General features: G+C 40.1%; 1 protein-coding gene across 1 annotated transcript in view; it reads right to left on the bottom strand.

The window, feature by feature from the left end:
• Positions 1 to 962: 962 nt before the first annotated feature.
• Positions 963 to 14,075, bottom strand: part of SDAD1 (SDA1 domain containing 1) — a 40,208-nt gene continuing 27,095 nt past the window's right edge. The window contains exons 15-22 of the mRNA XM_032149905.2: positions 11,178 to 11,275; positions 10,995 to 11,071; positions 10,037 to 10,163; positions 8,138 to 8,232; positions 7,809 to 7,999; positions 7,617 to 7,701; positions 6,317 to 6,478; positions 963 to 1,136 (exon numbers count right to left, since the gene is read on the bottom strand). Of these exons, the coding sequence (XP_032005796.1) occupies positions 1,089 to 1,136; positions 6,317 to 6,478; positions 7,617 to 7,701; positions 7,809 to 7,999; positions 8,138 to 8,232; positions 10,037 to 10,163; positions 10,995 to 11,071; positions 11,178 to 11,275 (883 nt within the window). The 3' untranslated portion in view covers positions 963 to 1,088. The remainder of the gene's footprint in view (positions 1,137 to 6,316; positions 6,479 to 7,616; positions 7,702 to 7,808; positions 8,000 to 8,137; positions 8,233 to 10,036; positions 10,164 to 10,994; positions 11,072 to 11,177; positions 11,276 to 14,075) is intronic.

Raw genomic sequence — 14,075 nt, 5'->3', positions numbered from 1 at the left:
CACTCCAGCCTGGGCGACAGAGCAAGACTCCCTCTCAAAAAAAAAAAAAAAAAAAAAGAAAATGCTTTCTTGAGTGCAGAAAATTTCCCTTTACTCTAACTTGAGGTAACATCTACCACAACATTATCTAAGAAACCTGAAGCAAAAGGCACCAAACTATTTCCAAATGCAAAAATTTGCATGCAAACAGACTGTCCCCTGAAATGGATGTAGCATGCCTGTGGAACGCAGAACACCACACACCACTCTACATACAACGGTACCTATTTGGCGTTAGAAACCTTTTATTGAGACAAGGTAAACAGTGAGCTGAAATATTACAGGCTGAAAGAAGGCTGAGGAAACCAGTATGAAGGCAGCTCAAATGATGAACTAAATATATTCCAAAGGTACTATTTATACTTAAGGCAGTTTTAAAAGTGAGGTCTTAACCAAAAAGCCTTTACATGGCATTCAAAAAAAAAAAAAAAAAAAAAAAAAGAGGGGGTCACTTAAATCTTTTGGATTGACTAAAAGAGCTAAATTATGTACCCAAAATCTGTACAGCAGGGGCCTGTTTTCAGCAGGAAAGCCTATGTACAAGTAAGAACCTCTTACTCTTGTAACATTGTCCTGTTTTGTTTTGTTTTATAAGAATATATAACTCTATCCCCACAGAGTTAGTCCATAAGGCCTCAGTGACCTCACAGAAATATGGAGTTAACCTCTACTACAGAACTATTTACACTGCACTGTAAATACACATATGTGTGTCCACCCCTACAGCTAAGCTGTCAATGCTTTGAGTGAAGGGGTTACAGCTCATTCGTTTTACATCTACAGTGACGATGAATAGGCACTCAATACATACTTTTTTTTGCATGAATGATAAATGAAATGATTTTACATTACCACCACTATTTACATTAACATTCCCACCATTAGCCGTCTCCAAAATAAAAACACCAAATTGCTGCCACATGTTCAGCAGTTTTCACAATACAGTGTGTCTGGACTTTTTAATGTAAACAAACATGCTTGATTTACAAATTTTCAGAGTAATGACACAAACTTAGCATTCTTCTTGGAATGGAAAACTTGCCGGGAAGTTACTTCATTCTTTTTCTCTTTTTCAAAAGTGCATCTCGTAGCGCCAACTGTAAGATAAAAAAGTATTGAAACATGGTAACTCTTGGGTACCCCATTATATGAATTTGGTTACAGGAAAGTTTACTAAAAAGGAATCACCAAGTCAATACACCATCCTGAAAAACTATAAATGATAAAATATTCCAAAACAGATCAAATATGTATCGAGGATGGGGCATATTACTGCTAGGAAATATGCAAAACTCTTGACTGCTGTTCCCAACTCATGGAGGCATAAGCTCAAAACAGGAACAGCTACGGAATACAGAGACTACTATTTATTATTCCTGTCTCCAGGGATAATATACAATACTTATCTGGTCAATATGGCTCTTAATATTTTGGAGTTGTGGATGGGATACATTGTCTAAATTAAAAGTAACAGGAAAACAGATTTTTCTTCATAATCAATCACCTTTCCCAATATCACATATATTCCACTAAATATGGCATGTACGGATCATTCAAAGACTTTAAAATGGCATTCAGCACTTGTGTAGATTTATGGTAACTCATCAATATACAATCTGAAACAAAAGTGTTTCCTTATTTACTGATTTTCAAATGGGTTTGTTTTATGCAATAAACAAACTGAGAAAATGTTCTAAGTATATGCTAACACTAACCCTTTATAATGGCTCAAACATGAAGATACTAACTCAGAAATTGAAGCCCTGACAATTGTAGCTTATGGCAAAATATTTATTCTAGTTAATACAGGCTCTAATTTTTAACTTGTTTAATTATTTTGTGTTGGAAGTATGTAAAGTGAACATGAAGAATGAAAGCAATGAATTGTATCTCATAATGAGACTCAATCTAGGCTTTCATCTCCTGGAGTTTGTCTCTAACCAAAGAGGCTGGGTTCTTCAAGATCCCCAGGGTAGAATTGGAAGGTGAAGAATGTAACATCTAGAGAAAAAGAAGACTGAAGGATCAGTTTCTGAAGCGAACCTACAAAATCCCTTATAAAGTTTTACATTTCCCAAAAGAAAACAAACATAATATTAAAGATGATCAAAAATAAACCAAAATTAAAGTTAACCAAGACCAATGTATACATCTTAAGTTTGTGATGGATACTATTCCATTAATTCCCAAGCACTATTCTTTGTCCTAGAAACTTTTAACAATCTCTAGCTTTTATTTAATTTTTATTTTAAAATTCTAGCTTAAATTTTAACAAGATACACTGAAAACAGTTTTGGGGTAGAAGTTACCTGGCTCTACATACAAATGTTCAAACTTTTTGGATTTTATGATTTCCAGTTGACTCCTTGCCTTTAACTCACACCTGGGTCTTGGTATGTCTTTGCAGAAAAGCAGAATAGCTGGGATACTTAAGGCAGAACAAAAATCTGTAAGTTCATTTCAACTTAATTTGGCTAAGGAGGTATTTTCCAGATTCATCTAATTGTGTCTTATTTTTCTCATCTGCAAAATTGGTTTAATCACAGTAACTGCACATACTGTTGTATACTGATTAAAAAAGTTAATAAGTGGAAAGCCCTGGAATAGTGAAGTCTCATGCTAAGAACTAAATGTGTTAGCTAATGTTGGTTATGGGAATTTACTTCCACTCATTAAGCTTTGTGGCAAAGCACAGCCTACTCTCACACATATTTCAGTTCCTTCCCCTTCAAATGCCACCAATTAAAGAAAAGGAACAGGTATATCCCCCTTTTCTTCTTTTATCTTTCTACAGGCTTTACTGCAAGATCCTCCTCTCCTTCCCTATCCTATGCTTTACTTCCCTCTTCTAGTCTCATCCCAGCCACCTCTTCATATTCTAACAATTTACGGTAAGACCTCACGTACACTTTCAAGCCAGGTAAGATCCCTTTATTTAAGACACTGAAATATCACCAAAGGGTGGGGGGGTGTGTGTGAAGTGTGATGCTCCTTTCTCACAGGGCCCTTGGGGTCACGGGGCAGTTCTGGGGATGCTCTGTAACTGTTCTGTCCAATAGGGTAGCCACTAACTACATGTGACTACTGAGCATTTGAAATGTGGCTAGTCCAAATTGAGATGTGCTGCAGTGTAAATAACATGCTAATTTCAATTAGCTCAAAAACAAAAATGTAAAATATTTCACTCATAATTTTTACATGTTGAACTACATGGTGAAACGATACTATTTTAGATATACTGGGTTAAATAGGATATATTGTTACAATTTCCTCTTTTTTTACTTGTTTACTTTTAAGTGATATATGTGGTTCATATTATATTTCTATGAACAGTACTAGTCTAAAGGAGAGAACAGAGAAAATCAGGAACTTAAAGTTTATGTTTATAATGAAGAGATCTTGAAGAAAATACAGGGCAAAGAAACACACATAGAAATTCTGATTAATATCAGGTTCCAAATGGCAAGAAAATTGGAGAACAAGAAAAAACATTCTTGAACCAACAAGTGCATATGTCCACTGAAATCTTAATTTACTCTCAAGATTCTTCAATCTTTGAGAGTTATTTTATGACTCCAGGTGCTTGCAAGGAACAAAGCTGGGCTTCCCCACCATGCCAGAAAAGGCATGCTAAAAAACAAAGGAAGTGGGGGTGGGGGGAGCCCTAACTAAAATATAACAAGCTCACAGAAACCTCATAATGAAATAAGGCCTACCAACAGGGTAATTAATATTTCCTCAACCCTGAAATGTTAGTAAGGGCCAGTGAAGGACAGACTAATGGATTTAAGTCAATCCTATTATAATTTTAGGAGAATGTGGCAAAATTTAGAGCACTTAAAATCCTAAGTGGCACCTTTCCTTTCACCTCAGTTTCAACAGCTTCTATTAAAAATGCTGTCATTATTTAAATGATGTTGTTGAACACAGTTTAGAACTAGAAAGAGTCAACAGGGAGAGCTAAATGGTACCTTAATTCAGTGAATACTGACTTGGAACCCACAGACACAGCACTGCCCTAGAGGGCTGGCCGTTGCATTCAGTGCTGGCAGGCTGATCCTTGGCTAGCTATTTAGGAACACTGGTTCACAATATGAGACTGTTTAACTCAGAGCTGATATCCTGGCAATTCTTCAGAATGACATTTAGATACACTGCTATACCACCAGGAGAGAAAGATACAAAAGCAAAAACTTGTTTTATCACAATGAATAACTGAAATAAACGAGCTGCCTAAGTAGCATGGGATTACCATTCAAAGGCCATGAATGGATAAAATGTAATCCCAAAGCCTGTAAACATCAGGGCTTTCAAAAGGGCACATACAGAAAGGATCATGCCAACACACAACTATTTATTTTGCACTGCTCTTCTGAAACTGTTTCTGAGATATTACCACAGAAAATTATTGGTTTTTGAAAAGTACCCATGCCTGGGGCCGGGCGCGGTAGCTCACGCCTGTAATCCCACACTTTGGGAGGCTGAGGCGGGCAGATCACGAGGTCAGGAGATCGAGACCATCCTGGCTAACAGAGTGAAACTCCGTCTCTACTAAAAATACAAAAAAATTAGCTGGGCGTGGTGGCAGACACCTGTAGTCTCAGCTACTTGGGAGGCGGAGGCAGGAGAATGGCATGAACCTGGGAGGCAGAGCTTGCAGTGAGCCGAGATTGCACCACTGCACTCCAGCCTGGGTGACGGAGCGAGACTCTGTCTCAAAAAAAAAAAAAAAAGAAAAGTACCAACACCTATAATTTTAGTGCTATGGGAGGCTGAGGTGGGCAGACTGCTTGAGTCCAGCAGTTCGAAACCAGACTGGGCAACATGGCAAAACCCCATCTCTACAAAAAATACAAAAATTAGCCCGGTGTGGTGGCAGACGCCTGTAGTCCCAGCTACTTGGAGGGCTGAGGTGGGAGGATCACTTGTAGGGAGATCCCCTGAAACTACTGCTACGGAATAAGAGATGAAATGCTCCTGATTATTGTAAATACAAAATTGCATGCAGGATTGTGTAAAGACAATGCCAGGTTGGGCTGCCAGAATGAGCCAACAGCACGTGATGTGCTTCCCCCTGCAGAAAGCCAATGAACAGATGTGCAGTCAGGGAGGTTTCACATCACCAAGATTCCTATCCCAGAAAAGCAGATGTTCATAGCTCTGGGAATGGAATGTGATCCTTGTGGAGAGCCTATAAATGGATGCATGAGGGGCGCCTATTCATATGGATAAGATAAGGTTATAAACGCCCTTATCTTGCCACGGCTCTTGTAGGTCTCTTCAGGGGTAAGGCATACTACCTTCTGAGAATTTGTGGTCTAACCAGTTGTCTAGCTTCACGTCCTGTTTCTATTGATTGTTTGCAACCAGTTTTTGCTGCAACTGTTACTGCTGATTAATATCTTGCTAAACATAGGTTATGGATGGACTGTGTTTCCATTTTAAGGCTCTGTTAGAAATTGCTGATACACACACTATATCGTAAATTCTTATCTCTGTATACTGTACTTCTGCATACCGACGTTATGTTAAAGAATTACTTCATCCCCATGTGACCATCTCACCTCATAATCAAACGACCCTAAATCCCTCAATAACCTACACCTACCCTCACTAAACTTAATAATAAATGCTGGTATATCCAGTGCATTGGCAGCATCACAGGACCAGAAGGCGGTGACCCCCTGGACCCAACTTTCACTATCTTGTGTGTGTCTTTTATTTCTCGACCTGCCGATCCGCCTGGGAACAAAGAAAGAGCCCCGTTGCATTGCGGGCTGCTGGCCAGATCCCGCAATAATCACTGGAGCCTGAGAGGTCGAGGCTGCAGTGAGCCGTGAGGCTGCAGTGAGCTGTGAATACACCACTGCACTCCAGCCTGGGTAGCAGAGTGAGACCCTGTCTCAAAAAAACCAGGCATAAAATTGGCACTAAAAAGTTACTCAATTAATTTTGATATTATATTTCACAGATCAAATGTCAGAGAATTTTAGCATGGGAAGGAACCTCATGGATGATCTAGCTTGCATTCCTTTACTTATACTGGAGGAAAATGGATTCCCCTCTGGTCCCACAGCTGAGTCTCAATCAAATCGGGTCTGGGACTTACATACCCTGACTCCTTCTCACCTCTTCATGCTCTCCAACAATGCTCCCATTAACCACAAGGCACATACAATAATGCCCAGTCTTCAGAAGGCGCAAGTCCGTCTCAAATGTAAAGCTGTCTTGGAATTACAGTACTGTTCTTGCCACCCAAGCTTCGAGTGGAACTCACCTGTTTTTCTCGGAAGGAACGCTTATTTTTTGACCGGACATTCTGGCTATACCGCATCATCATAAAGTTCTTCTGTTTTTTCTTCTCTTTATTTGTCGAACTGGAAAATGGATTTGTTTTGGTTTTCTTCCTCACAAATTCTTTTCGGTCTGTCTTTCCAGCCTACCAGAACAAAAAGTTTGATATTTCTTCAACAACATACTTTAGGAGTCATCTAATCAACATTAATGTCTCCTCTGTGTCAGAAGCTCTACTAGGTGCCAAGGGCACAAAATGGACAGGACACAGTCTTTGCTCCTTGGGATCAAGAAATGGCCATACGGTATTATAACGGAGCAAGGGGAGCTTCCTAGAAAGGAAGACAGGTAGACTGTTTTTTTTTTTGGCAGGATGAAGGCATTCATGGTAAGGGAAAGAGGGGGAAAGACAGAGCATTTCTGGAAGAAGGGACAGTGCACACAAAGGTGTGGAGGAGAAAGGACACATGGAAGACAGAGGATGAGGTGGAACTAGGATGGGACGGTGTCTCGAACAAGCGGAGATACAGAAAATGATGTTGGAAATGCAGGCAGGACCCAATCATGAGCAGCCACAGCACTAGCCACAGGCACACTCCAACTGGCTCTGGCTTTTCACTGGTGACTGTAAACACACTCCTACTTTTCTCTTAGCTTTGATAAATATAGTGGCTTCCCGACAATACAGACATGTAATACTGCCTTCTTGTGCTCTCTACCTTGTTTTGAGTGGTGGTTACATGGCTATATACAGTTGTCAAAACTCATCTAACTGGCTGGGTGCAATGGCTCATGCCTATACTCCCAGCACTTTGGGAGGCTGAGGCGGGTGGATCACATGAGGCCAGGAGTTTGAGATCAGCCTGGCCAACATGGCGAAACCTTGACTCTACTAAAAATACAAAAATTAGCTGGGCGTGGTAGCAGATGCATGTTACCCCAGCTACCTGGCAAGCTGAAGCAGGAGAATCGCTTGAACCTAGGAGGCAGAGGTTGCAGTGAGCTGAGATTGCGCCACTGCACTACAGCCTGGGTGACAGAGACAGACTGTCTCAAAAAACAAACAAACAAACAAACAAACAAACATACTAACAAAAGCAAACCCAAACAAAACCCCTCATCTAACTGAACACCTAATATCTGTGCATTTTAATTTCTGTGTTAATTATACCTTTATTTAAAACATTTTTAAAAATTGTCATTCTGTGGCTATACAAGTTCTGGCTTATGTTTCATTTTATTTGCTTTCTGTTTAAAAAACTAGGAATGATATGCTCACTCACCATTGCAGTTGCTAGTCTTGTCTCTTTGTCAGACTTTGGCTTTTTATGAAGGCGTTCAATGTCCCGAAGAGAAAGTAATTCACCCCTGGGGTGAGGGAAAATAACACATGAAACAAGAATGGAATTCTGTTTCCTGATGCTTTCATTACCACATGAGCTGACTGAAGTACTAAAGTGGATGTACCATTTTACCTGGGCTCTTCATCACTGTCTATTTCAATGTATTTCCTCTTCTGGGATTTCCCGGGGGCAGCATCAAGTTCTTTTCTCATTTGGGCCATGCGGATTTTCTGGAAGTCTTCCTGAGTTAAAACTCGGCTGGTGCTGATGGCTGCAGCTTTGGCTTTCCGCTCCTCCATGGGCATGCTGTTCAGCTTCTTGGACTTGAAACCACACAAGGGCTTAAATGGCTACCAGCTCAAGTGAGAGCTCAGCCATTTAAACTGTAGCCTCCCAACAAGGCCCAGAATAAATTACGTCTTAATAAACATCAGGGTATAAGACAAAATTTTCAGACTTACGATTTCTTGCTGTTCTTCATCGGAAGAGTGGTGCACATCAATCCATTCACCATCAGCATCCTCCTCCTCACTGATACTGGTACTTTCCCATCCCTCTGCGTGAAAAAAGCAAACTCACTACTGCCATTTTATGTTGCACATTCAACATAAAGTTGAGATGAAGCAAGTAACAGAAAAGTAATGAACCTTGAACAGATACATTATTAACCAAGAACTGAGCAATATTTATTGTTAAATAAGCAACATGCATTTAGTTAATCTAAGGAATAGGAAATATGCACTGATCAAGTATGTACCATGAGTCAAAACCTTACAATCACTCTCTGTAACCCTCATGACTCCATAGAAAAGGAACAGATGCTCAGAGTTAAGTAACGTGCCCCAAGCCACACTGCTAAAAAGGCATCCTACACTGAAATCATGAAAATCATGTCTACCTTTAGGGTCATGTTCTTCCAACTAAACCAACTGTGTCCATCAAAACTGCACTTGTACATTTATCCTGGCCACGCAGCAAGCATCTAACTTGTCCTATGTATGTTACCCATGTATGAGAATCTAGTTAGTCATTCAGACAACTGAGGTAGAAGATTTGGGATGTTAAAGAATCCCAAAGACACCTCAATAAAAAGGTATCAGGCTTCTTAATGGAGCCACCACAGTTTAAGTTTTCTAAATCACAGACACTGCAATCTTTCCATGACTCCCTATGATCTTTAAGACAACGTGCCAGCTCTTTTGTCTGGCATATACGTAACCAAGTATGAAAAGGTCTCCAAACTCTATCTCGAGCCTCCTGTCTTTCTATGTCCCACCTTGTATCCTACATTCTAATAGTTAGTTGCCTAAATCCTTCAAGACTTTGCTCACACTTTGCCTGGAAAGTCTCTGCTATTCTAGCATTCCTTGCCAAATACTTGGCTCATCAGTCACCATCTCTCCAAAGCCCTTTAAAAAAAAAAAACAAAAAAACTTCCGAGGTGGACCTGACTGCTCTCCTGCCCTTATGCCCCCACCCACTCCAATCATAAATCCTGTTAACACTTCATTCTTCAGCTCTTTGGAAGCCCTCTAGAGCAGAAATAATACCATTCATCTTTGCATTGGCAGTGGCTGGCTTACAGCAAATGCTTAAGAAGGCTTTGCTGAAATAGGCTGGGTGCACTGGCTCACGCCTGTAATCCCAGCCCTTTGGGAGGCCAAGATGGGAGGATCGCTTGAGGTCAGGGGTTCAAGACCAGCCTGGCCAACATGGTGAAACCCTATCTCTACTAAAAATAAAAAAAATCAGTCAGGCATGGTTGCACACGCCTGTAATCCCAGCTACTCAAGACACTGAGGCAGGAGGATCGCTTGAACCTGGGAGATGGAGGTTGCGGTGAGCTGAGATCATACCACTGCACTCCAGCCTGGCCAAGAGTGAGACTCCAACGTGGGGAAAAAAAAAAAAAGATTTGCTGAATAATGAATGAATGGACAGGAAGAATACACGACTCTGGAAATTAGAATGGAGTTCCTCGAGTATTTTCCCACAAATTCAACATGCATTCTCCTTCAACAAGGAGAATTTTGGGGGATTCCTCTAAGGGCTAACCCCCATAATTTTTTCTAGGCAACAAACACAAGATCATTGTCTTTCTCAAGCACCAAACAGCATGCCCTTGGATGAGAGGCAGCCACCCCGAAGGTCATGAAAAGGCATTTCCTGTGCTAGAACCTAAGTTCCGCAAGAGGAGGAACCATGCTCAATTGATCCCCCATACTTCTAACAGTGCGCGGGACATAGTCATTGCTCAATAAATATCTGCTGAATGAATGTTCAAATAGTATACAATTTAAAAGTCTGCACAGATACTGCAGGAGTGTTTTGCCCAAAATAAGGGTGAAGTAAAAATCAACCTTCATCATTTTCAGCATTCTCTTCTTTCTCAACTTCCAGAACTTCTGCTCCTGGAATGTAATCTTTAGCATCTAATTCTCCATATTCTTGTACTCTTGCTTCTATGGAGGCCTCTGTAGGCTTACCCTAAAGGAAAAGAAATGGTTTGTAATAAGTTGCTTAGATCATAAAACCTTAATCATGAAAGGTATTCTCTGAAATTATGAATTTATTTTATTTATTTGAAGACAGGGTCTTGCTCTGTTGCCCAGACTGGAGTGCAGTGGTACAATCTCAGCTCACTACAACCTCCGCCTCCTGGGCTCAAGGGATCCTCCCACCTCAGCCTCCCTAGTAGTTGGGACTACAGGCATGCACCACCCCACCCAGCTAACAAAATTATGAATTTAAAAGGCAGCACTATAAAAAATGGTGGTAACCAAATGACAGAAACAGTTTGCTTATGTCTCAGATCAAAATAAATCCCCAGCCAGCAATCTGTCCACTATTTTCTTGTTGTGTTTTGATCTAGATCAAGACACTGGTAGTTATTAGACAGTAAATGCTCTAATTTTTTAAGTCTTGAAAAAGGTCATCTCTCTTTCTGTTACATACATGCGTTCCTCTTCCCTTCCAACTTGAAAGAGGTAGTATCTGGCTGTGCAATAGCCTGTTCACAATACTGGCATCAGCTACTGACTGATCTTTGAGATTCCAATCGGTTAATAACATTAAAAGCTTTCAAGCTGAAACAGCCTGATAGGTCTTCAAGACACAGTCATCATCAATGAATATGTGCCAACCACAAAATATTCAGGGCCATGGTATTTGATTCCAAGCTTAAAGAATACAACCGTGTGCATCATAACCATGTAATCATAACAGAAGCATCGTAAGTACTAAAATTCTAATTGTAGGAAATTTCTCCCAGTTTGTGAGACCATAACCTTTAGACCAATATAAGTGTGCTTTACCTACCCGGAATTTCTTCTGCAGCATCTGAGGATTCAGTGTTCGGAAGAGCTGAATCAAAGTTCTAGCAGACATCATTACATCTGTAAAATAATACTTTTATTTAGAAATTCTGGCCCAAAGAGTACAATGAGGTAAAAAGGAGTCACACTGTACTCTTTGGCGTGTAGAGAGTAACATGCAGCTTACTCTTATCCTTGTGTGTTTTATACTGAGCCAGGTCTTGGAGAAGTTCTTCAGTCATGGCTAGAGGACATCGAGCTGTTATCTCCTTTATAGCATTGATTCTAGAAAAAGAAAACAAAGTTTAAAAGAGCCCGAATAGCAATTTTTTCATGATTCAACATAGGAAGACTTCCTAAAAAGATTAACTCAAAAGGAAAACACGTTGGGTTTTATATAGCTTAGGTCTCTAAAACTGCAGCATGTTACAGAATGTGAGGTAGGCAGCCTTAGAGGGCTTTTATTCCAGTTACTGCCATTTCCTCTATTGGTGGAATAAGGAACAGTGTCTGGCACACTAAATCAGAGCAGCATTTACTTGCCAACTCTAAGAAGAGATGGGACTAGCTCAAATAAGAAAGGTTAAGGTCTTTAGGGCCATTATCCTGCAATATTTTCCAAGGAAAATAAAAAGCTGCTGTTCAGCATATCACTTACTTATCGGGACAGATTAGACAACCCTTAAACCAGTGATTATACTCATTGAGTGTTTTTTAATCAACCAAAAGGGCTACTAAATTGCTCTAGGAAAAAAGAGTGCTTCAATAATAAATCACTTGTTCCAGGGTTCTATGGTTTGAATGTTCCCTCCAAAACTCATGTCGAAATTTAATTGCCACTGTAATGGTTTAAAGAGGAGAGACTTTTTTTTCACTGTTATTATTATGCTTTAAGTTATAGGGTACATGTGCACAACGTGCAGGTTTGTTACATATGTATACATGTGCCATCGTGTGCTGCACCCATTAACTTGTCATTAACATTGGGTATATCTCCTAATGCTATCCCTCCCCTAGCCCCCCACCCCATGACAGGCCCTGGTGTGTGATGTTCCCCATCCTGTGTCCAAGTGTTCTCATTGTTCAGTTCCCACCTATGAGAACACATGGTGTTTGGTTTTCTGTCCTTGCGATAGTTTGCTAAGAATGATGGTTTCCAGCTTCATCCATGTCCCTACAAAGAACATGAACTCATCCCTTTTTACGGCTGCACAGTATTCCATAGTGTATATGTGCCACATTTTCTTAATCCAGTCTATCACTGCTGTACATTTGGGTTGGTTCCAAGTCTTTGCTATTGTGAATAGTGCTGCAATAAACATACGTGTGCACGTGTCTTTACAGCAGCATGATTTATAATCCTTTGGGTATATACCCAGTAATGGGACGGCTGGGTCAAATGGTATTTCTAGTTCTAGATCCTTGAGGAATCACCACACTGTCTTCCACAATGGTTGAACTAGTTTACAGTCCCACCAACAGTGTAAAAGTGTTCCTATTTCTCCACATCCTCTCCAGCACCTGTTGTTTCCTGACTTTTTAATGATAGCCATTCTAACTGGTATGAGATGGTATTTCATTGTGGTTTTGATTTGCATTTCTCTGATGGCCAGTGATGATGAGCATTTTTTCATGTGTCTGTTGGCTGCATAAATGTCTTCTTTTGAGAAGTGTCTGTTCATATCCTTTGCCCATTTGTTGATGGGGTTGATTTTTTCTTGTAAATTTGTTTAAGGTCTTTGTAGATTCTGGATATTAGCCCTTTGTCAAATGGGTAGATTGCAAGAATTTTCTCCCATTCCGTAGGTTGCCTGTTCACTCTGATGGTAGTTTCTTCTGCTGTGCAGAAGCTCTTTAGTTTAACTAGATCCCACCTGTCAATTTTGGCTTTTGTTGCCATTGCTTTTGGTGTTTTAGATATGAAGTCCTTGTCCATGCCTATATCCTGAATGGTATTGCCTAGGTTTTCTTCTAGGGTTTTTATGGTTTTAGGTCTAAGATGTTTAATCCATCTTGAATTAATTTTTGCATAAGGTGTCAGGAAGGGATCCAGTTTCAGCTTTCTGCATATGGCTAGCCAGTTTTCCCAGCACCATTTATTAAACAGGGAATCCTTTCCCCATTTCTTGTTTTTGTCAGGTTTGTCAAAGATCAGATGGTTATAGATGTGTGGTATTATTTCTGAGGGCTCTGTTCTGTTCCATTGGTCCCTATCTCTGTTTTGGTACCAGTATCATGCTGTTTTGGTTATTGTAGGCTTTTAGTATAGTTTGAAGTCAGGTAGCATGATGCCTCCAGCTTTGTTCTTTTGGCTTAGGATTGTCTTGGCAATGCAGGCTCTTTTTTGGTTCCATATCAACTTTAAAGTAGTTTTTTCCAATTCTGTGAAGAAAGTCACTGGTAGCTTGATGGGGATGGCACTGAATCTATAAATTACCTTGGGCAGTATGGCCATTTTCATGATATTGATTCTTCCTATCCATGAGCATGGAATGTTCTTCCATTTGTTTGTGTCCTCTATTATTTCGTTGAGCAGTGGTTTGTAGTTCAAAGAGGAGAGACTCTTAAGAGGTGATTAGGCCTAATGTTGTTATCTTGGGAGAAGGTCCCTTATCGCCAGTGAGTTATAAAAAAGTGAGTTTGGCCCTCTGTTGGCTCTTGTGCTCTCTTCCCCTTGTGCCTTCTGCCAATGATGCAGCAACGAGGCCCCCACCAGATGCCAAACAGACACCAATGCCATGCCCTTGGACTTTCCAGCTCCAGAACTAGGAGCCAAATAAATTTATTTTATTAGCAGTACGAAATTCAGGGTGGGAGATCAGAGGAAAAGCACTTAGATTGCTAATCAATTATTCATCTGTAAAAGTAAAACTGCTAAAAAACAAAAATGCTAATTAGAAAGATAAGTATCTTTTCTCTGGCTCCCTTCTCAAAATTCTGACCAATAAAAAAATTATCAAGCCTCCCAAAAAGACTGAAATCTATTTTAAACCAATTTTCTAGAGGTGATACTACCAGCTACAATCTTACATCTTGGTAACTTATAGCAAATCTAGTCCATTAAACAATGTATCTTCTGCCTCCA

This window comes from Hylobates moloch, unplaced genomic scaffold (assembly GCF_009828535.3).
Source record: "Hylobates moloch isolate HMO894 unplaced genomic scaffold, HMol_V3 SCAFFOLD_2, whole genome shotgun sequence".
Lineage (NCBI taxonomy): Eukaryota > Metazoa > Chordata > Mammalia > Primates > Hylobatidae > Hylobates > Hylobates moloch.
This window is presented reverse-complemented; position numbering and strand designations above follow the sequence as displayed.